The sequence below is a fragment of the Nymphaea colorata genome, chromosome 3 (assembly GCF_008831285.2).
Source record: "Nymphaea colorata isolate Beijing-Zhang1983 chromosome 3, ASM883128v2, whole genome shotgun sequence".
Lineage (NCBI taxonomy): Eukaryota > Viridiplantae > Streptophyta > Magnoliopsida > Nymphaeales > Nymphaeaceae > Nymphaea > Nymphaea colorata.
The window spans coordinates 15,892,575-15,916,360 of NC_045140.1; the positions used below are offsets into that span (position 1 = coordinate 15,892,575).

Genomic DNA, 23,786 nt, shown 5'->3' on the forward strand with positions numbered 1-23,786 from the left:
CCTAAAACTGACCATTATACCAATGCATCTAGTTGGCCATGCATTGGTCATCTCAACCAGTCAGCCATTTATTTCAATAACATCTAACTGACATTTTTAACTTGATGGTGCACATGTTGCTTCATCAAGATCCTAGAGCAGTCCTCATGTCTCACAGAACTGCTTTCCCTTTTGTTGTAAGGGGGTTCATCGTATCTTTTTTCGCTCAAAATGACACGATCACATATCATTTACATAACATCCCTTGAGTGTCCTTGTCAAGTATTGCATGCTTTTCATTGACTTTCCTTTTGTCTAACAAGTAACCTCTTAAAACTGACCATTATACCAATGCATCTAGTTGGCCATGCATTAGTCGTATCAACGAGTCAGCCATTTATTTCAATTGCATCTAACCAACATTTTTAACTTGATGGTGCACATGTTGCTTTATCAAGATCCTAAAGCAGTTTCCACGTCTCACACGACTGCTTTCCCTTTTGTTGTAAGGGGGTTCATCGTATCTTTTGCGCTCAAAATAAGACGATCACATATCATTCACATCACATCCCTTTAGCGCACTTGTCTAGTATTGCTTGCTTTTCATTGACTTTCCTTATGTCCAACGAGTAACCTCGTAAAACTGACCATATTACCAATGCATCTAGTTGGTCGTGCATTGGTCGTGTCAACCAGTCAGCCTTTTATTTCAATTGCACCTAATTGACATTTTTAACTTGATGGTGCCCATGTTGCTTCATCGAGATCCTAGACCAGTTCTCAGGTCTCTTCCCTTTTGTTGTATGAGGTTCATCATATCTTTTGCGCTCAAAATGAAATGATCACATATCATTCACATCACAACCCTTGAGCGTGCATGCTTTTCATTGACTTCCTTTTGTCTAACGTGTAACCTCCTAAAACTGACCATCATACCAAAGCATCTAGTTGGTCATGCATTGGTCGTGTCAACCAGTCAGCGATTTATTTCATTTATTTCAGAGTTGCATCTAACTGACATTTTTAACTTGATGGTGCACATGTTGCTTCATCAAGATCCTAGAGCAGTCCTCATGCCTTTTGTTGTAAGAGGGTTGATCGTATCTTTTTCGCTCAAAATGACACGATCGCGTATCATTTACATAAGGTCCCTTGAGTGCACTTGTCAAGTATTCCATGCTTTTGATTGACTTTCCTTGTGCAATACGCATAAGCTCCTAAAAATGACCATTATACCAATGCATCTAGTTGGCCATGCATTAGTCGTGTCAACCAGTAAGCCATTTATTTCAATTGCATCTAACCAATATTTTTAACTTGATGGTGCGCATGTTGCTTCATCAAAATCCTAGAGCAGTTTCCACGTCTCACAGGACTGCTTTCCAACAAGGGGTTAATCGTATCTTTTGCGCTCAAAATGAGACGATCACATCACATCGCCAATGCATCTAGTTGGCCACGCATTGATCGTGTCAACCAGTCAGCCATTTATTTCAATTGCATCTAATTGACATTTTTAGCTTGATGGTGCGCAACAAGATCCTAGAGCAATTCCCAGGTCTCACAAGACTGCTTTCCTTTTTGTTGTACCGGGTTCATCGTATGTTTTGCACTCAAAATGAGACGATCACATATCATTCACATCACATATTTGGGAAGAATGAAAAAGATCACAAAGCTAGTAAAACTTTCAAAACAATTTATAAGTGTCTAAAAATTTCAAATTAGTAAGTACGAGAGAACAGTTTGAAACCATTTGCAATTGTAAAAAGAAAGCCAAAAAAATCATCAAATCGTAAAACTGATAAGAGCCGTATGCCTTGGAAATTTTGAATGTTTCTTACAAAGTAATTAGAGATTTTCAGAATATTTGTACCACACCATTGATTCATCCTTTACAGACATATATGTTCCACAAGTTTCCTTCGTCAAAAAGCTCATGTCTAGTCAAGGGAGCATAAATGATATTTCCCAAGGCCAATTCTAATCTTCCTCCCTGACAGCTGATCATGTACAATACAATCTGCAGGAGAAAATGTGTATATAATTTTATATGTAATTTGACCAATGAAAACTAGATTTACGACAAGAGAGGGAACATGGTAACAGCACTATAACACCAAGATCCTAGATCCTAGAACAGTTACCACGTCTCACAGGACTGCTTTCCCTTTTGTTGTAAGGGGTTCATCGTATCTTTTGCGCTCAAAATGAGACGAGCACATATCATTCACATCACATCCCTTTAATGCACTTGTCTAGTATTGCATGCTTTTCATTGAGTTTCCTTATGTCTAACGAGTAACCTCGTAAAATTGACCATTATACCAATCAATCTAGTTGGCCGTGCATTGGTCGTTTCAACCAGTCAGCCATTTATTTCAATTGCATCTAATTGACATTTTTAACTTGATGGTGCCCATATTGCTTCATCAAGATCCTAGAGCAGTTACCAGGTCTCACAGGACTGCTTTCCCTTTTGTTGTATGGGGTTCATTGTAACTTTTGCGCTCAAAATGAAACGATCACATATCATTCACATCACATCCCTTGAGCGCACTTGTATAGTATTGCATGCTTTTCATTGACTTCCTTTTGTCTAACGAGTAACCTCCTAAAACTGACCATTATACCAATGCATCTAGTTGGTCATGCATTGGTCGTGTCAACCAGTCAACCATTTATTTTTTTATTTTAATTGCATCTAACTGACATTTTTAACTTGATGGTGCGCATGTTGCTTCATCAAGATCCTAGAGCAGTCCTCATGTCTCACAGGACTGCTTTCCCTTTTGTTGTAAGGGGGTTTCATCGTATCTTTTTCGCTCAAAATGACACGATCACATATCATTTACATAACATCTCTTGAGCGCACTTATCAGGTATTGCATGCTTTTCGTTGACTTTCCTTGTGTCATACGCATAAGCTCCTGAAACTGACCATTATACCAATGCATCTAGTTGGCATGCATTAGTCGTGTCAACCAGTCAGCCATTTATTTCAATTGCATTTAACCAACATTTTTAACTTGATGGTGCGCATGTTGCTTCATCAAGATCCTAGAGCAGTTTCCACGTCTCATAGGACTGCTTTACCTTTTGTTGTAAGGGGGTTCATCGTATCTTTTGCGCTCAAAATGAAACGATCACATATCATTCACATCACATCCCTTTAGTGCACTTGTCTACTATTGCATGCTTTCCATTGACTTTCCTTATGTCTAACGAGTAACCTCGTAAAACTGACCATTATATCAATGCATCTAGTTGGATGTCTAACGAGTAACCTCGTAAAACTGACCATTATATCAATGCATCTAGTTGGCCATGCATTGGTGGTCTTAACCAGTCAGCCATTTATTTCAGTTGCATCTAACTCACATTTTTAACATGATGGTACGCATGTTGCTTCATCAAGATCCCATATCAGTCCTCATGTATCACAGGACTGCTTTCCCTTTTGTTGTAAGGGGGTTCATCGTATCTTTTTTCGCTCAAAATGACACAACCACATATCATTTACATAACATCCCTTGAGGGTCCTTGTCAAGTATTGCATGCTTTTCATTGACTTTCCTTTTGTCTAACAAGTAACCTCCTAAAACTGACCATTATACCAATGCATCTAGTTGGCCATGCATTGGTCATCTCAACCAGTCAGCCATTTATTTCAATAGCATTTAACTGACATTTTTAACTTGATGGTGCACATGTTGCTTCATCAAGATCCTAGAGCAGTCCTCATGTCTCACAGAACTGCTTTCCCTTTTGTTGTAAGGGGGTTCATCGTATCTTTTTTCGCTCAAAATGACACGATCACATATCATTTACATAACATCCCTTGAGTGCCCTTGTCAAGTATTGCATGCTTTTCATTGACTTTCCTTTTGTCTAACAAGTAACCTCTTAAAACTGACCATTATACCAATGCATCTAGTTGGCCATGCATTAGTCGTGTCAATGGCCAACTAGATGCATTTATTTCAATTGCATCTAACCAACATTTTTAACTTGATGGTGCGCATGTTGCTTCATCAAGATCCTAAAGCAGTTTCCACGTCTCACACGACTGCTTTCCTTTTGTTGTAAGGGGGTTCATCGTATCTTTTGCGCTCAAAATGAGACGATCACATATCATTCACATCACATCCCTTTAGCGCACTTGTCTAGTATTGCATGCTTTTCATTTTGGTTCTTCCAGCACGTGATGAAAATAAATTAAACTTTGAGTTAGCATAATGTAGCATATGAGAGATTTCGATGTGTTGTATTAGAGCGTATCTTATGGAATAAGCTATAGTTTTGAAGATGATATCTTGCCCGATGCAAAATCTTTCTTCCTAATTTTCTTGGCCAATTTCCCCGTTTTCCCTTTTCAGGTGAACTTGTTCATTCTTCGTTTTGCTTTTCGATGTTTACTTTTCTCAGTCCAGCTGTTCTCCTTGCTGTGCTTTGGATTATTTTATAGCCTAAAGCATTGCTCTACAAATTTGTCATTTAATCTATATAGATCGGTCTGAAATCTGATTTAAATATAATGTAGTACCTACAACTCTGTATCAAATCTAGCAACAAAGACTTGGTAATTCTACTTCCAATCACGGTTCATTATTGTCGACTCCTTGTGTAGCTGCAGTTCCTTCATGGCACTTGTTCTGAAGGTGTTTAATATTAAAAAATTTTCTAATCCAGCTATTTCTGAAGTGATGGGGCAAAGGCATCTAGTGAATGAATCGCGACAATAGGTGCAATTTGTTTGACAAGCGAATGCAAAGCTAATATATAAGCAATTGATAAAATTTTTGTGGGCTGCTCGAATGTCAATTGATCTTGGTCACGAATTTTTAATTCTTTGGTCATTCATATGCCTTGCTGTCTTTACAATGATTGCATATTTTGAAATTGGGGAAGAGAGGAAGCGTCACATGAGAAACTTGTGCCTTCTACTATGAAGGCACAGCAAATGAACTGTTGCAAACAAATTCAGGTATTATTTAGCAATGGTCTTTGAACAAAATTTTCCTGCTAAAAATAGCAGGTTGGCTTGAATTTGGGTCAGGTTTCTGTTGTATGTGATGTGTGTACTTGCTTGGCTTTAACTCTGCACCTTAGCTTTGAGTGTATGTATGTCATCTAAACATGCTTACCATGTTGGTTGCTGTCTTTTCTGGTGCCACCTTAGTTGTAAAAATGCGCCTACGAGTGGCTATGCCCTACACTGCCACCTTCTCGACTAGGCTGGGTCACTTGGGCACTCAAGTGAAAAAGATATCTTAGAGTTCCTTTTCCCCCACTGTTCTTCTTCCAGTTTCACTTTTCTTTATTATTTTGCTTCATTTTATTTTTATTTTTTTCTCCTTCTTCCTTTTTTTTTTTTCATTTTCTGTTTTTGGCCTTCACCAAGGCTATCTTAGCACTTGTAACTACTAAGGATACCACATGCACATCTCATTAGGTCTATAGCATTGAAGGACTCGCATCCACAGGGAAGGAAGCTAGTCTTCTACCCAGATGTGTTATTGGGTCTATAGCATTGACTGACAGACATCCAGATGGAATGAACTTAGTTTTCACCCAGATGATATCTAGATGATCCCTGACTTCAGAAAATCTAGCAAGAAGCCGTGTCCTGTCTCCCAGTTATCCGTCCTTTCCAATACTTTCTGCGAGATGTAACAGAGATCCTGCTGCTGATTGAGCTCAATCCTCTGGCAGCTCCTCAATGAGTTCCTGGCCGTAACAGCTTGGTACCATCCTTCCAAATAATCCCCTTGAAAACTTGCCCAGTTGAATCAACTAACATCTTAGTTACAAACAAAGCCTTGGTCTGGATTCTTGCTGCGACATTGATTTGATGACACGCATGCCTCCTTCAGTGCTAGTGCTGCTAAGCCAAAATCCCACGTACACCCAAATCTTAACCTTCAATTGGAGCACATCATCCATCTTTTGTTTAAATAACAATTAACAATTTTACGGGATGTCTGATGTCACTCGTGATCTGTTAGAAAAGAAAACCAACAAGGTTTCAGAGAGAGGAAATTGAGGGAAGTCACAAGTTGAAGCCGCATTCCAACTTGTCTGAAAGACATCAAGTTACCAATATGTAGCAGCCTTTCCAAATGTTTGTAAGGATGTTATGAGATATTTAAGTGTTGAAGATTACTGGTACCTCAGATACAAGCTGGGGGCATAGCACCTATGCTATTTCTGTCAAGGTCGAGGTATCAGCTTCTTCAACCTATGTACCTTTTCTGAATATCTGCTGATTTAGATGAATTAAATTGCAGAGCTGTAACTGAATGAGAATGCCCTGGTTACTTGCACCCAGACAACCCTAGTGTTTAACCTTCTACAGGTAACATTTAACCTGAGCACTTTCTTCAGCTTCATGAAGACACCTGTTAATGGTCTTTTCCAGAAAATACCTGTTAATTGTGGTGTTTGAGATTGTTCAAGGGTAGTGCAATAAGTTTTGAATTTCGAGAGAAAGCTAATGCTGAAAGGTAATTTCTTGAGTGTCTAGATAAGAGCCTGCCTCAGTTATAGGGAACAACGACTAGGTTGTATTTTGTTCATCAGTTTCGCTGGAAGATTCAAGCGTTTTATGTATCACATTATTGCAAGATAAAGCAATCTGCACAGTGATGCACGTAAGAACCATTGGAACCAAGCAGCTGAGGCCGTTGACTTACATGTTTGTGATCTGCGAGTAGAGGAGGTCGAGAGCAGCAAAGGGACTGAACCGGCGAAAGTTAGTCATGCAGTGCTACACACCCTTTCGCACAAGGTTTCTAACTAAATCTAGAAGGCTGCCCTTTAGCTTGGTGGGGAAGATTCTAATGCAAAGAAATCCCACGTTCTCTCCTACGTCAAAGAAGATGTCTGTTTTGCAACCTGTGCCTGTTTAAATTTAAGCCTGTGCAAGTATGTATTTCAAGAACCATCAGAAAAGATAGGTAAAGAGTAATTTACTGGCAAATGGGGAACTATAGTTCAGCTAATGAAGCGAAACTGAAATTCATAGTCTATAGCGTACAAGAGCCAGTCAATTAGGCTGCAAGAACGATTGAATAAACTGCAGACAATAATAATAAAATAATCATCATCGTCAACATCAACTGCTGCTGCTGCTACTACTATATGGTTCTCAGTAGTTCTCGTCGTTGAGTTATTGAACAAAATCCAGAATTGAGGATGGCGTTGGAGAGCATCTGAGATCATGCCTCCAATGCTCCACATTTGATCATGATTCTTGATCCTGTGGTCCCTTTGTAACTCAAAAGCTCTGCTAAATTGCATGCCCATGATTCTAGCAGAACTCAGAAGGCATATTACTTTGATAAATTCCAGCTCATTTTAAGTGGTATTTGCAAAGCAAGAACAGGGAAGACTCAGACGAGACAAATAATTCCCATATCGACCGAAATTGCTCCCCTACATACAAGATATAACATTCCTTTTTAGAACCTTTTGAGACCATGAAAGACTACTTACACAAAGCTCGTTTGAGAAGCATGAGATAACAGGGTTCAAAGCTTATTGACAAACTCGCTTCGACTGGAGTTTTTCCTTCTTGGTGAAAGATGGCTTCTTTCACAACAGGGCAGCCCTTCCCGTGGCAAAATCATGGCAGCTTTTTCCTAAATTCTTGCTCCTGGACACAAGTCTGTTGCCGAGAACCCATATACGTGACACAGGTATGAAGGTAAAAGAACTTGAAATCCTTCTTAAAACAAAATGAACACATTTTAATTTCTTTTTGGCAGTAATTTGTCCCCACAGGCATTTGTTGTCCTGACTACTGCCTACGTGCTTTTACAAGTTTCCCGCTGCTTGCAAGTAATTTTTTAATAATTCGCCTCCTAGAATAGTCTTCATCATGGTGTGACCACACACCAAACACTTAATAGGATGATTCTACAACATTAAAAACAATAATGGAAAAGAAAAGCGAAACCAACAGAACCACCATGTAACCACTATCATCCTCTTGCCCAAAAAGCTGTAAAACCATCATTCTTTTGCCTTTCAAAGGGCTAAAGAATCACAACTTGTGCTTCATCAGCATATGGAGATCACGCATGTCATTGAGAATCACAAGTTTCAGTATCACAGTCTGTTTTTTCATATTCTGTGACGTCTGTGACATAATAACAACGGCCTGTCAAAGTTGAGGAATCTTCTTGGTTCTGTGAGATTTAACAAGAAATCAAGCACACAAATTACTGTCCAGGATAGCATTGCACACCTTGGCAGCCTCTGTCAAATCACAAACAGAAGGTGAGTCTTCTATGGTTCACATTCATTGAATTCTGAAATCAACTCACCCAAAAGAAAAAAGAAAAAGCAAACATGTGAAGTTTATAGAAAACAAAAACTGAGAGAGAACAAAAACATGCTCACAAGCATTCATAGGAATTGTCAACATATTTATTACCACATGAAATTTTGAAGTTAGGAAATATATAATCAATTTTGTTCTTTTAACTCCAATAGTAACGCTCTTTTACAACAGAAGTAGTTAAATGTCATAAAAAAAAAAAGCAAGATCGAATATTCTGAATAAGTGAACAAACACAGAATTCATGTCGACGAACTTAAGCATTTCAGAAAGTTGAAACTGTCCAGACCGTAAAAAATTACATGAAAAGAAGGAGAAAAAGCATTTATTTGAAGCGTCAGTATAAAAAATGCAATAAAGAGGAAAAGATATGGAAAGAGAAGCAAGCCACAAAAAAAGAAAAAAAGCCTCCTTAGCAGTTGAAGTTGAAGTCTACCTGTCAATGACAGTCCCAACATTATTCCCTTGGTGTTATAGTGCTGTTACTGCTGTATAAACTGTGTAATTGGATAATAGTTCCAATCCACCAAGGAAAGAGAATGTTCAAAGTTCTTGATCAAGTTCTGTCTGCTTTCAGAAAACTTGACTGCATGTCGGGTTGCAAATACGATATGGTAAAAGAAAATTGATTAGTATATCTACACATCGTAAATACCATTAAACATAGTGTTACTAATCATGCGCAGCATGCTAAATGATTAAGACATACAAACAAAGTAAGACAGTCAAACAAATCCAGACATGTCTGCTAGAAGACTAAGAACTCCATTTTCAAACAGAAAGGTGATTACACAACTAGATACTGTACCTTTTCTTAAACCAAGCTGTTCCAGTGATCTTGCTTTAAGTAAAATAGCTTCAAGCAAGAGACTCACAGAATGCATAGACATTGTATTTTTTTTGCACCTTCTGGCTTTTAAATCGAGCTTTTTGACGCTGGACCTTATCAGCTATAGATTTAGTCATCTTGGGTATCAAACTCTGTATATCAATCCCACGGAACACCTGGAGAGGAGCAGCATAGTTACCTCTGGTACTCAGCCATCCCAATAAAGCACGCGCTTCCTGCACAGGAAAATGAGATTAACGAATATTAAAAACAACCATCTATAGAGCCGTCAAGAGGAAAATAGAACACCAAAAAGGGGAAGAAAAGCACGTGCTTCCTGCACAGAAAAATGAGATTAACGAATATTAAAAACAACCATCTATAGAGCCGTCAAGAGGAAAATAGAACACCAAAAACGGGAAGAAAGGCATCTCATCCATATGTGCAACTAGCTACTTTTATCAAATGACACTTACAATACATGAAGAAGATTTTACATTTTAGTATCCAAAATGTCTTTGCCTGCCTTCCCCTTGACGGAGTAGCTCAAGCACCCTTAATTTACATGGACGAATCGAGGCGAAGGGAGGATTTCAGGATTGATTAAAGTACGCAGAAGGGAAGAGAGCCAAGCCTAATAGATGGAACTAATAATTTAAAAATCTTACTCAATATAATTACTGGCTACTATCTTTAATCAACCTGCACGGTCTTTTTTTGCATTGTCAAGACACCAACTCGCGCAACCTCTCTGATCACTGATCCCACTCAAACCTATCCCAATAATTTATTATTAGTTTTCGTAAATTTTCAACAGAGCTGCTGCCCAACTGAAATAAATTTGATAGGTGCAATCTGATCTTATAAGTGTGATCTCATAATAGTTTGATAGGAATCTTCCTCAATCTAGACGTGTTTGTAAACAATCATATATTTTGAATTAGACACTTATGTGTCAGACAGATAAAAATAATCTCAAACCGGCTCTTGATTGAGACAAAAGCAAAAAGAAAAAGGACATTAAACTTGATCTGCAAGGGAACAAAAAATGCAGAAAAATGAACTAATCATGAAGGGTTTGCCATGTAAAATGTCATGATGCAGTTGAAACATGAAGTGAGTATTTTTCACCATTGCCTTTTCTTTCTTTTTTGCACTTTTGAAGATTTAAGATATTTCCTTGTTATAATGTATTATATATCTATATGGATGGTTCTATTGCCTTCCCCTTGACGAAGTAACTCAAGCACCCTTAATTTACATGGACGAATCGAGGCGAAGGGAGGATTTCAGGATTGATTAAAGTACGCAGAAGGGAAGAGAGTCAAGCCTAATAGATGGAACTAATAATTTAAAAATCGCTACTATTTTTAATCAACCTGCACGGTCTTTTTTTGCATTGTCAAGACACCAACTCGCGCAACCTCTCTTTCTCTTTTATCTCTTTAGATCAGCACTTGTTAGCTCAATAAACATATGGTTCAACTATGAATCATGATAAATATGCATACTTTAGCTTTATATCACGAATTCATAATTGCATGTGCTAGCTTAATTGCAATTGTTTGATTGATTAATTATAGTAATAACGATTTGAAAAATGAAATAGAACACATTTTATGTTATTGTGATAAATTTATGAATTTGTCTTCAAGCTTCCGCTTCATTCCACCTCGACAAGCTCATCGCTTTGCTTCGCCTCATCACATTTCACAACACTGATGGGCTTCATCACTAGCGATTACTAGCTAGCGAGCAACAATAAGGGAGCAAAGAAAATTCTTAAAATGGATACAGAGGCACTTAAGTGTTGGATCCACACACAAGTCTGAACTTGAATATCACCTAAAAGATTTAAGTGAAACCAGGAATGATCCACGATTATTCATTGAATAACATGGGAGAGAGAAAAACTTTACCCTGCACGATTATTCACTGAATTCACTGTCTGGAACCAGGAATGATGGCGGCAACCTTGGATGTCAACTAAGTGAGCAAGGGTGTCCAACAGTTGCATTTTTCCTTGCCCACACTCTCTTTGTGTATTCTGTCTTTGTTTTCGAGAAAGCGTTCAAGTGATCTGCGCCCACTTGAACGAAACGAAGGCTTGCGGCTTACTGGCGAGAGCTTGACGCGCCGCGCAGTCCGGAGTAGTCGGGCCGTGACAGTGCAAGTCGCTTCATCAACATCCTAAAGTCACCCACACGTCTCACAAGACTACTTTCTCTTTTGTTGTATGGGGTTCATCGTATCTTATGCGCTCAAAATGAGACGATCACATATAATTCACATCACATGCCTTGAGCGCACTTGTCTAGTATTGCATGCTTTTTATGTATTTTCCTCTCGTCAAACGAGTAACCACCTAAAACTGACCATCATACCAATGCATCTAGTTGGCCATGCATTGGTCGTGTCAACTAGTCAGCCATTTATTTCAATTGCATCTAACTGACATTTTTGTTGCTTCATCAATATCCTAGAGGAATTCCTAGGTCTCACAGGACTGCTTTCCCTTTTGTTGTATGGGGTTCATTGTATCTTTTGCGCTCAAAATGAAACGATCACATATCATTCACATCACATCCCTTGAGCGAACTTGTATAGTATTGCATGCTTTTCATTGACTTCCTTTTGTCTAACGAGTAAACCTCGTAAAACTGACCATTATACCAATGCATCTAGTTGGTCATGCATTGGTCGTGTCAACCAGTCAACCATTTATTTCAGTTGCATCTAACTGACATTTTTAACTTGATGGTGTGCATGTTGCTTCATCAAGATCCTAGAGCAGTCCTCATGTCTCACAGGACTGCTTTCCCTTTTGTTGTAGGTTCATCGTATCTTTTTCCCTCAAAATGACACGATCACAGATCATTTACATAACATCCCTTGAGCGCACTGGTCATGTATTGCATGTTTTTCATTGACTTTCCTTGTGCCATACGCATAAGCTCCTGAAACTGACCATTATACCAATGCATCTAGTTGGTCATGCATTAGTCGTGTCAACCAGTCAGCCATTTATTTCAATTGCATCTAACCAACATTTTTAACTTGATGGTGCGCATGTTGCTTCATCAAGATCCTAGAACAGTTTCCACGTCTCACAGGACTGCTTTCCCTTTTGTTGTAAGGGGGTTCATCGTATCTTTTGCACTCAAAATGAGACGATCACATATCATTCACATCACATCCCTTTAATGCACTTGTCTAGTATTGCATGCTTTTCATTGAGTTTCCTTATGTCTAACGAGTAACCTCGTAAAATTGACCATTATACCAATCAATCTAGTTGGCCGTGCATTGGTCGTTTCAACCAGTCAGCCATTTATTTCAATTGCATCTAATTGACATTTTTAACTTGATGGTGCCCATGTTGCCTCATCAAGATCCTAGAGCAGTTACCAGGTATCACAGGACTGCTTTCCCTTTTGTTGTATGGGGTTCATTGTATCTTTTGCGCTCAAAATGAAACGATCACATATCATTCACATCACATCCCTTGAGCGAACTTGTATAGTATTGCATGCTTTTCATTGACTTCCTTTTGTCTAACGAGTAACCTCCTAAAACTGACCATTATACCAATGCATCTAGTTGGTCATGCATTGGTCGTGTCAACCAGTCAACCATTTATTTTTTTATTTTAATTGCATCTAACTGACATTTTTAACTTGATGGTGCGCATGTTGTTTCATCAAGATCCTATAGCAGTCCTCATGTCTCACAGGACTGCTTTCCCTTTTGTTGTAAGGGGGTTTCATCGTATCTTTTTCGCTCAAAATGACACGATCACATATCATTTACATAACATCTCTTGAGCGCACTTGTCAGGTATTGCATGCTTTTCGTTGACTTTCCTTGTGTCATACGCATAAGCTCCTGAAACTGACCATTATACCAATGCATCTAGTTGGCATGCATTAGTCGTGTCAACCAGTCAGCCATTTATTTCAATTGCATTTAACCAACATTTTTAACTTGATGGTGCGCATGTTGCTTCATCAAGATCCTAGAGCAGTTTCCACGTCTCATAGGACTGCTTTCCCTTTTGTTGTAAGGGGGTTAATCGTATCTTTTGCGCTCAAAATGAGACGATCACATATCATTCACATCACATCCCTTTAGTGCACTTGTCTACTATTGCATGCTTTCCATTGACTTTCCTTATGTCTAACGAGTAACCTCGTAAAACTGACCATTATATCAATGCATCTAGTTGGTCATGCATTGGTCGTCTTAACCAGTCAGCCATTTATTTCAATTGCATCTAACTCACATTTTTAACATGATGGTATGCATGTTGCTTCATCAAGATCCCATATCAGTCCTCATGTATCACAGGACTGCTTTCCCTTTTGTTGTAAGGGGGTTCATTGTATCTTTTTTCGCTCAAAATGACACGACTACATATCATTTACATAACATCCCTTGAGGGTCATTGTCAAGTATTGCATGCTTTTCATTGACTTTCCTTTTGTCTAACAAGTAACCTCCTAAAACTGACCATTATACCAATGCATCTAGTTGGCCATGCATTGGTCATCTCAACCAGTCAGCCATTTATTTCAATAACATCTAACTGACATTTTTAACTTGATGGTGCACATGTTGCTTCATCAAGATCCTAGAGCAGTCCTCATGTCTCACAGAACTGCTTTCCCTTTTGTTGTAAGGGGGTTCATCGTATCTTTTTTCGCTCAAAATGACACGATCACATATCATTTACATAACATCCCTTGAGTGTCCTTGTCAAGTATTGCATGCTTTTCATTGACTTTCCTTTTGTCTAACAAGTAACCTCTTAAAACTGACCATTATACCAATGCATCTAGTTGGCCATGCATTAGTCGTATCAACGAGTCAGCCATTTATTTCAATTGCATCTAACCAACATTTTTAACTTGATGGTGCACATGTTGCTTTATCAAGATCCTAAAGCAGTTTCCACGTCTCACACGACTGCTTTCCCTTTTGTTGTAAGGGGGTTCATCGTATCTTTTGCGCTCAAAATAAGACGATCACATATCATTCACATCACATCCCTTTAGCGCACTTGTCTAGTATTGCTTGCTTTTCATTGACTTTCCTTATGTCCAACGAGTAACCTCGTAAAACTGACCATATTACCAATGCATCTAGTTGGTCGTGCATTGGTCGTGTCAACCAGTCAGCCTTTTATTTCAATTGCACCTAATTGACATTTTTAACTTGATGGTGCCCATGTTGCTTCATCGAGATCCTAGACCAGTTCTCAGCTCTCTTCCCTTTTGTTGTATGAGGTTCATCATATCTTTTGCGCTCAAAATGAAATGATCACATATCATTCACATCACAACCCTTGAGCGCGCATGCTTTTCATTGACTTCCTTTTGTCTAACGTGTAACCTCCTAAAACTGACCATCATACCAAAGCATCTAGTTGGTCATGCATTGGTCGTGTCAACCAGTCAGCGATTTATTTCATTTATTTCAGAGTTGCATCTAACTGACATTTTTAACTTGATGGTGCACATGTTGCTTCATCAAGATCCTAGAGCAGTCCTCATGCCTTTTGTTGTAAGAGGGTTGATCGTATCTTTTTCGCTCAAAATGACACGATCGCGTATCATTTACATAAGGTCCCTTGAGTGCACTTGTCAAGTATTCCATGCTTTTGATTGACTTTCCTTGTGCAATACGCATAAGCTCCTAAAAATGACCATTATACCAATGCATCTAGTTGGCCATGCATTAGTCGTGTCAACCAGTAAGCCATTTATTTCAATTGCATCTAACCAATATTTTTAACTTGATGGTGCGCATGTTGCTTCATCAAAATCCTAGAGCAGTTTCCACGTCTCACAGGACTGCTTTCCAACAAGGGGGTTAATCGTATCTTTTGCGCTCAAAATGAGACGATCACATCACATCGCCAATGCATCTAGTTGGCCACGCATTGATCGTGTCAACCAGTCAGCCATTTATTTCAATTGCATCTAATTGACATTTTTAGCTTGATGGTGCGCAACAAGATCCTAGAGCAATTCCCAGGTCTCACAAGACTGCTTTCCTTTTTGTTGTACCGGGTTCATCGTATGTTTTGCACTCAAAATGAGACGATCACATATCATTCACATCACATATTTGGGAAGAATGAAAAAGATCACAAAGCTAGTAAAACTTTCAAAACAATTTATAAGTGTCTAAAAATTTCAAATTAGTAAGTACGAGAGAACAGTTTGAAACCATTTGCAATTGTAAAAAGAAAGCCAAAAAAATCATCAAATCGTAAAACTGATAAGAGCCGTATGCCTTGGAAATTTTGAATGTTTCTTACAAAGTAATTAGAGATTTTCAGAATATTTGTACCACACCATTGATTCATCCTTTACAGACATATATGTTCCACAAGTTTCCTTCGTCAAAAAGCTCATGTCTAGTCAAGGGAGCATAAATGATATTTCCCAAGGCCAATTCTAATCTTCCTCCCTGACAGCTGATCATGTACAATACAATCTGCAGGAGAAAATGTGTATATAATTTTATATGTAATTTGACCAATGAAAACTAGATTTACGACAAGAGAGGGAACATGGTAACAGCACTATAACACCAAGATCCTAGATCCTAGAACAGTTACCACGTCTCACAGGACTGCTTTCCCTTTTGTTGTAAGGGGTTCATCGTATCTTTTGCGCTCAAAATGAGACGAGCACATATCATTCACATCACATCCCTTTAATGCACTTGTCTAGTATTGCATGCTTTTCATTGAGTTTCCTTATGTCTAACGAGTAACCTCGTAAAATTGACCATTATACCAATCAATCTAGTTGGCCGTGCATTGGTCGTTTCAACCAGTCAGCCATTTATTTCAATTGCATCTAATTGACATTTTTAACTTGATGGTGCCCATATTGCTTCATCAAGATCCTAGAGCAGTTACCAGGTCTCACAGGACTGCTTTCCCTTTTGTTGTATGGGGTTCATTGTAACTTTTGCGCTCAAAATGAAACGATCACATATCATTCACATCACATCCCTTGAGCGCACTTGTATAGTATTGCATGCTTTTCATTGACTTCCTTTTGTCTAACGAGTAACCTCCTAAAACTGACCATTATACCAATGCATCTAGTTGGTCATGCATTGGTCGTGTCAACCAGTCAACCATTTATTTTTTTATTTTAATTGCATCTAACTGACATTTTTAACTTGATGGTGCGCATGTTGCTTCATCAAGATCCTAGAGCAGTCCTCATGTCTCACAGGACTGCTTTCCCTTTTGTTGTAAGGGGGTTTCATCGTATCTTTTTCGCTCAAAATGACACGATCACATATCATTTACATAACATCTCTTGAGCGCACTTATCAGGTATTGCATGCTTTTCGTTGACTTTCCTTGTGTCATACGCATAAGCTCCTGAAACTGACCATTATACCAATGCATCTAGTTGGCATGCATTAGTCGTGTCAACCAGTCAGCCATTTATTTCAATTGCATTTAACCAACATTTTTAACTTGATGGTGCGCATGTTGCTTCATCAAGATCCTAGAGCAGTTTCCACGTCTCATAGGACTGCTTTACCTTTTGTTGTAAGGGGGTTCATCGTATCTTTTGCGCTCAAAATGAAACGATCACATATCATTCACATCACATCCCTTTAGTGCACTTGTCTACTATTGCATGCTTTCCATTGACTTTCCTTATGTCTAACGAGTAACCTCGTAAAACTGACCATTATATCAATGCATCTAGTTGGATGTCTAACGAGTAACCTCGTAAAACTGACCATTATATCAATGCATCTAGTTGGCCATGCATTGGTGGTCTTAACCAGTCAGCCATTTATTTCAGTTGCATCTAACTCACATTTTTAACATGATGGTACGCATGTTGCTTCATCAAGATCCCATATCAGTCCTCATGTATCACAGGACTGCTTTCCCTTTTGTTGTAAGGGGGTTCATCGTATCTTTTTTCGCTCAAAATGACACAACCACATATCATTTACATAACATCCCTTGAGGGTCCTTGTCAAGTATTGCATGCTTTTCATTGACTTTCCTTTTGTCTAACAAGTAACCTCCTAAAACTGACCATTATACCAATGCATCTAGTTGGCCATGCATTGGTCATCTCAACCAGTCAGCCATTTATTTCAATAGCATTTAACTGACATTTTTAACTTGATGGTGCACATGTTGCTTCATCAAGATCCTAGAGCAGTCCTCATGTCTCACAGAACTGCTTTCCCTTTTGTTGTAAGGGGGTTCATCGTATCTTTTTTCGCTCAAAATGACACGATCACATATCATTTACATAACATCCCTTGAGTGCCCTTGTCAAGTATTGCATGCTTTTCATTGACTTTCCTTTTGTCTAACAAGTAACCTCTTAAAACTGACCATTATACCAATGCATCTAGTTGGCCATGCATTAGTCGTGTCAACGAGTCAGCCATTTATTTCAATTGCATCTAACCAACATTTTTAACTTGATGGTGCGCATGTTGCTTCATCAAGATCCTAAAGCAGTTTCCACGTCTCACACGACTGCTTTCCTTTTGTTGTAAGGGGGTTCATCGTATCTTTTGCGCTCAAAATGAGACGATCACATATCATTCACATCACATCCCTTTAGCGCACTTGTCTAGTATTGCATGCTTTTCATTGACTTTCCTTATGTCCAACGAGTAACCTCGTAAAACTGACCATATTACCAATGCATCTAGTTGGTCGTGCATTGGTCGTGTCAACCAGTCAGCCTTTTATTTCAATTGCACCTAATTGACATTTTTAACTTGATGGTGCCCATGTTGCTTCATCGAGATCCTAGACCAGTTCTCAGCTCTCTTCCCTTTTGTTGTATGAGGTTCATCATATCTTTTGCGCTCAAAATGAAATGATCACATATCATTCACATCACAACCCTTGAGCGATTGCATGCTTTTCATTGACTTCCTTTTGTCTAACGTGTAACCTCCTAAAACTGACCTTCATACCAAAGCATCTAGTTGGTCATGCATTGGTCGTGTCAACCAGTCAGCGATTTATTTCAGTTGCATCTAACTGACATTTTTAACTTGATGGGGCGCATGTTGCTTCATCAAGATCCTAGAGCAGCCTCATGTCACACAGGACTGCTTTCCCTTTTGTTGTAAGAGGGTTGATCGTATCTTTTTCGCTCAAAATGACACGATCGCGTATCATTTACATAAGATCCCTTGAGTGCACTTGTCAAGTATTCCATGCTTTTGATTGACTTTCCTTGTGCAATACGCATAAGCTCCTAAAACTGACCATTATACCAATGCATCTAGTTGGCCATGCATTAGTCGTGTCAACCAGTAAGCCATTTATTTCAATTGCATCTAACCAACATTTTTAACTTGATGGTGCGCATGTTGCTTCATCAAGATCCTAGAGCAGTTTCCACGTCTCACAGGACTGCTTTCCCTTTTGTTGTAAGGGGGTAAATCGTATCTTTTGCGCTCAAAATGAGACGATCACATCACATCGCTTTAGCGCACTTGTCCAGTATTGCATGCTTTTCATTGACTTTCCTTATGTCTAACGAGTAACCTCATAAAATTGACCATTATACCAATCAATCTAGTTGGCCGTGCATTGGTCGTTTCAACCAGTCAGCAATTTATTTCAATTGCATCTAATTGACATTTTTAACTTGATGGTGCCCATGTTGCTTCATCAAGATCCTAGAGCAGTTACCACTTATACCAATGCATCTAGTTGGCCGTGCATTGATCGTGCCAACCAGTCAGCAATTTATTTCTATTGCATCTAACTGACATTTTTAACTTAATGGTGCGCATGTTGCTTCATCAAGATCCTAGAGGAATTCCAAGGTCTCACAGAACTGCTTTCCCTTTTGTTGTACGGGGTTCATCGTATCTTTTTCGCTCAAAAAGAAACGATCACATATCATTTACATCACATCCCTTGAGCGTACTAGTCTAGTATTGCATGCTTTTCATTGACTTTCTTTTTGTCTAACGAGTAACCTCCTAAAACTGACCGTTATACCAATGCATCTAGTTGGCAATGCATTGGAAGTGTCAACCAGTCAGCCATTTATTTCAATTGCATCTAACTCACACTTTTAACCTGATCGTGCACATGTTGCTTCATCAAGATCTAGAGCAGTTCCCAGGTCTCATAGGACTGCTTCCCCTTTTGTTGTACGGGGTTCATCATATGATTTGCGCTCAAAATGAGATGATCACATATCATTCACAACACATCCCTTAAGCGCACTTGTCTAGTATTGCAAGCTTTTCATTGAGTTTCTTTTTGTCTAACGAGTAACCTCCTAAAACTGACCATTATACCAATGCATCTAGTTGGCCGCGCATTGATCGTGTCAACCAGTCAGCCATTTATTTCAATTGCATCTAATTGACATTTTTAGCTTGATGGTGCGCATGTTGCTTCATCAAGATCCTAGAGCAATTCTCAGGTCTCACAAGACTGCTTTCCTTTTTGTTGTACGGGGTTCATCGTATGTTTTGCGCTCAAAATGAGACGATTACATATCATTCACATCACATATTTGGGAAGAATGAAAAAGATCACAAAGCTAGTAAAACTTTCAAAACAATTTATAAGTGTCTAAAAATTTCAAATTAGTAAGTACGAGAAATATTTAACATTTTTGTAGAAAAGGTAAAGAGTCATTATCTTTAGAAAACAATATAGTTTTTTCAAAAGATGTGAAAAAGTGCAGCAATTTTGTAAAATTAGAAAAAAATGTCATTAAGTATCACAAAATTTTATGTAGCACTTTTACCCAAAAAAAACCAAAAAGAAAAGTGCTAGATTTTAAACTTTTTAATCATTCAAAAATTTTAAAAGTTTCAAAATAATGTTTGAAATTTTTTAAAAAGATTTAAAGGTGTTTGCAATTGTAAAAGGAAAGCTAAGCTTAATATAAGGTTTTAAAACTTGTAAGATTAGTAAATTTTGTAAATTACTCGTGCCACTTTCAAAGTAATTAGAAATATGGATTACTTTCAAAGTAATTAAAAATTCCCCAAAAACTCAAGACTATGCTTATAAACTATTTAGGACTTTTCAGAATTGAAATCAGATGTTAAATTTGGTAAAGTGTAAAGACTTTTGAAAGGTTTATAAGCATTTATAAACTTCAGAATTAATTAATGTATGAAAATTTTGACATTTTGTAGGAAACGTGAAGAGTTATAATTTTTTAGAGTAATAGTCTTTGCAAAACGCCTGAAAAAGTGCAAGAATTGCGTAAAAATAGAAAAGATTTTATGAATAGCGAAATTTCAAACTAAGCATATACCTCACCAAAATCTATAAAAAAGGGCAGAGTTTTAGAAACCGGAATAAAACATTCGTAATATTTCCAAACAGTTCGAAACCATTATCAATTGCAAAAAAAAAGGCAAAAGTTTCATCATGTTGTAGAACTTCTACGAGTTATGAAATTTTTGAATGTTTGTGCAACCAAATTTCAAAATTGTGTTTCGTTAGCAGCGAAAGCATTTGTTGTCACATATTTGAAAAGTTAAAAAATTTCAGAAAGTTTGTAAAAGATTACAAAGCTGGTAAAACTTTCAAACAGTTTATAAATGTTTAAAATTTTTTTAAATTAGTAAATACGTGAAATCTAACATTTTTTGTAGAAAACGTAAAGAGCCGCAATCTTTAGAAACATATGAAAAAGTGCAGCAATTTTGTTAAACCAGAAAAGCTTTTATTAACTTTTGCAAAATTTCAAATAGCACATGAATTTCACAAAAGCCTACAAAAACGTGTTTTATTATAAAAGTCGAAACAACATCAAAATGTTCCAATCCTTCAAAACTTTATGAGTTTGAAACAATGTTTCCAACTTTGCAAAATTACAAAATGGTTTAAAAGAAAAACTAGGTCTAATATGAAGTTTTAAAACTTCTAAGATAGTAAATTATGTAAATCAGAGTGCTACTTTTCAAGTAATTAGGAATTTACAATTCACCAATTCACCAAAATTTACAGAAAGTGCTAACTTTCTAAAACGTTTTCAAAATTTCGAACAGTTTGAAACCATTTGCAATTGTAAAAAGAAAAGCCAAAAAATCATCAAATCGTAAAACTGATAAGAGCCGTATGCCTTGGAAATTTTGAATGTTTCTTACGAAGTAATTAGAGATTTTCAGAATATTTGATCAATAAGACTTTTCAACCCATCAATTAGTTCCAAAATCCGCTTCTCCATAGATGCAAAAACATGTCTCAATCTTTGTTACCACACCATTGATTCATCCTTTACAGACATATATGTTCCACAAGTTTCCTTGTCAAAAAAATCATGTCTAAACAGTCAAGGGAGCATAAATGATATTTCCCAAGGCCAATTCTAATCTACCTCCCTGACAGCTGATCATGTACAATACAATCTGCAGGAGAAAATGTGTATATAATTTTATATGTAATTTGACCAATGAAAACTAGATTTATGACAAGAGAGGGAACATGGTAAACATAATCAATACGTCACCTACCACCAAGACAAGAGTTGGAAGTAATCTAACCATATTTAGTTATGTACATAGAAGAACAATTTGCCGTTTTAAAAAATCCAATACAAGAATAGCAATTAGTTAAGATAGTCTTATTTGCAGTCTATGTAACACGGGTACTGCTCCAAAGTACCAGCACCCTACCGGTATGACACCGATACGGGTGCGGCGTTGACCATGTCGAGTATGATCAACATACCCGCGGTCGAATCCGACCATTTTCGAACTCGATCAAAGTTGACCGAGTCCAAAATGGTCCATCGCATGTTTTTAAAAAACCATTTTTTCCCTCTCTCGCACGATGTCTTCGCCCTCTCGCCTCCCCCTGTCCTCGCCGCTCTCGTCCCTTGCCCATTCGCCCCTCTTGTCCTGTGTGTGTGTGGTTGTACCCCCACACCCAAGTTTTTGGAAAATGGTTCGTATCCATACCCGCACTGGCACCCGTACATGTACCTACCTATGTGACATAGTTTGCAGTCATATGAAAAGAGGCACCAGGAGAATGGAAGCTACCAAAGTACTATGACCAAAAAGCTTTTGAATGCTTTAAAGGATGTTACCACAAAACTGATTGTCTCCAGTTGAGGAGATTTCTTTTACTTGCACTCATGTTAGGTGTCTTCCATCTCATTTTCATCCCCACAAGAGCTAGCAACATACATTCCTTTTATTTTTCTTTAGCACTAAGCAATTGAATTTCATGTGTCACAGTTCTTTAATTACAATAGTTGCACCGAATATCGTTCATCCCTTCTCATTTCAAATGACTTCCCACTAGGGGTGGGTATCGGGCCGGGCCAGGCGGGTACCGGGCCTCGCCACCAAAAATTAGGCCCGGCCCGCCGACCGCCCTCCTCCAGCCGCAGACCGACCTCCTCCTGCCCGCCGACCTCCCTCCTCGCTCGTCGTTCTCCTTCCTGCAGAGACCGTAAGGCGTTTCCCCCTCCCAAAGCCCTAAACCCTCTTCCTTCTGCGCCTTGTCGACGTTGTTGTGCAAATCCTTCACACCGTGGTCGCCTGACTCCGGAGATGAAGTCGGATACTTCGTGTGAAGTCGGTTACAACAAGGGCGTCGTGTGAAGAACAAAGATGGAGTGCAGGCTGAGCGGAGGCAATGGAATGGGGGGAAGATGGGCTGCCCAGTTAAGGTTTTGGTGAATCAGAAAACGAGAAAGAGAGAGACGATCGAGGTGCAGGTGGGTTGGGGCCTTCGAAAATGGGGACAGTGATAATCTGGGTTCCAATTAAAGCCGGAGGAGGGTGGTGATGTTTCAAATGGCAGCGATTGAAGGAATGACCTAAAATCGATGTCGATAGGAAGGGGAGTCGATCATCCGAATGAAATTGGTGGCGATGAAGACATCTGACGACTTGTGCTGCTAGTAAGAGCTCGAGCAGGTGGCGATGCTATTGAAGTAGAACAAAGATCAGCAAGTAGGTGCAATTGACGAGCTTTGATGATCCGCGGATGGCCAAACCAGAGGGTGAAGCATGTTGGAGCTGGGTTGCTGTGCGGGTCGCCGGGAAGGGGAACTGGGAAGGGGAAGGAGAGACGAGAAGGGGGAGGGAGACGGGAAGGGGGAAGGAGAGACGGGAAGGGGGACAGGAAGGGGGGAAGCAGGAAAGGGGGAGGGAGACGAGCCGGCCCGGGTCGGGATTTTCTCGGCCCATACCGGGGCGCGGCCCGGCCCGACGCCCACCCTTATTTCCCACTACCTCATCTTCTACCAAATGATTTAGACAGCGCAAGCGCAGAGTCTTCTACACAATTTCCTCCCAATGACTTATTTTTAACGTATTCTGCCATAAGTTTGGAAACAATTTGAACTAAAGAACACAAGCTTTTGGCAACGAATTCAGATCCGAAGGCCATCAAAAATTCTATGACATATTCTTGTTCCCTTGCTTCTATTTCCATCTTTTTACACTCAGGATACTCGTTAGTCCTTACATCTTGTGCATCTCAAAGGAGTGGATAGATTAATTTCCTTAACTTAAACCTCTCAAATCTTGAGCTAGTTGGTATCGTCTTGTCCAATTTGACTGAGCATACATTAATCTTAGATACTCTAAAATGCCTTCAGCACTTTTAAATTT

General features: G+C 38.7%; 1 protein-coding gene across 27 annotated transcripts in view; it reads right to left on the bottom strand.

The window, feature by feature from the left end:
- The window catches only part of LOC116251197 (uncharacterized), a 46,746-nt gene that overhangs the window by 7,523 nt on the left and 15,437 nt on the right, over positions 1 to 23,786 (bottom strand). For 6 of the 27 annotated variants that reach the window (XR_007572864.1, XR_007572858.1, XR_007572852.1 and 3 more), the window contains 2 exons: positions 9,132 to 9,388; positions 6,132 to 8,909 (listed from right to left, as the gene is read on the bottom strand). The exons of 9 other annotated variants lie outside the window; for them this stretch is intronic. Coding sequence is in view for 1 of the 18 variants with exons in the window: in XM_050076905.1 (XP_049932862.1) it covers positions 9,182 to 9,388 (207 nt within the window). In the remaining 17 variants the exon portion in view is untranslated. Of the gene's footprint in view, positions 1 to 6,131; positions 9,389 to 23,786 lie in introns of those variants that run through there. 12 more of the 27 variants (XR_007572859.1, XR_007572855.1, XR_007572844.1 and 9 more) reach the window with 8 other exon arrangements.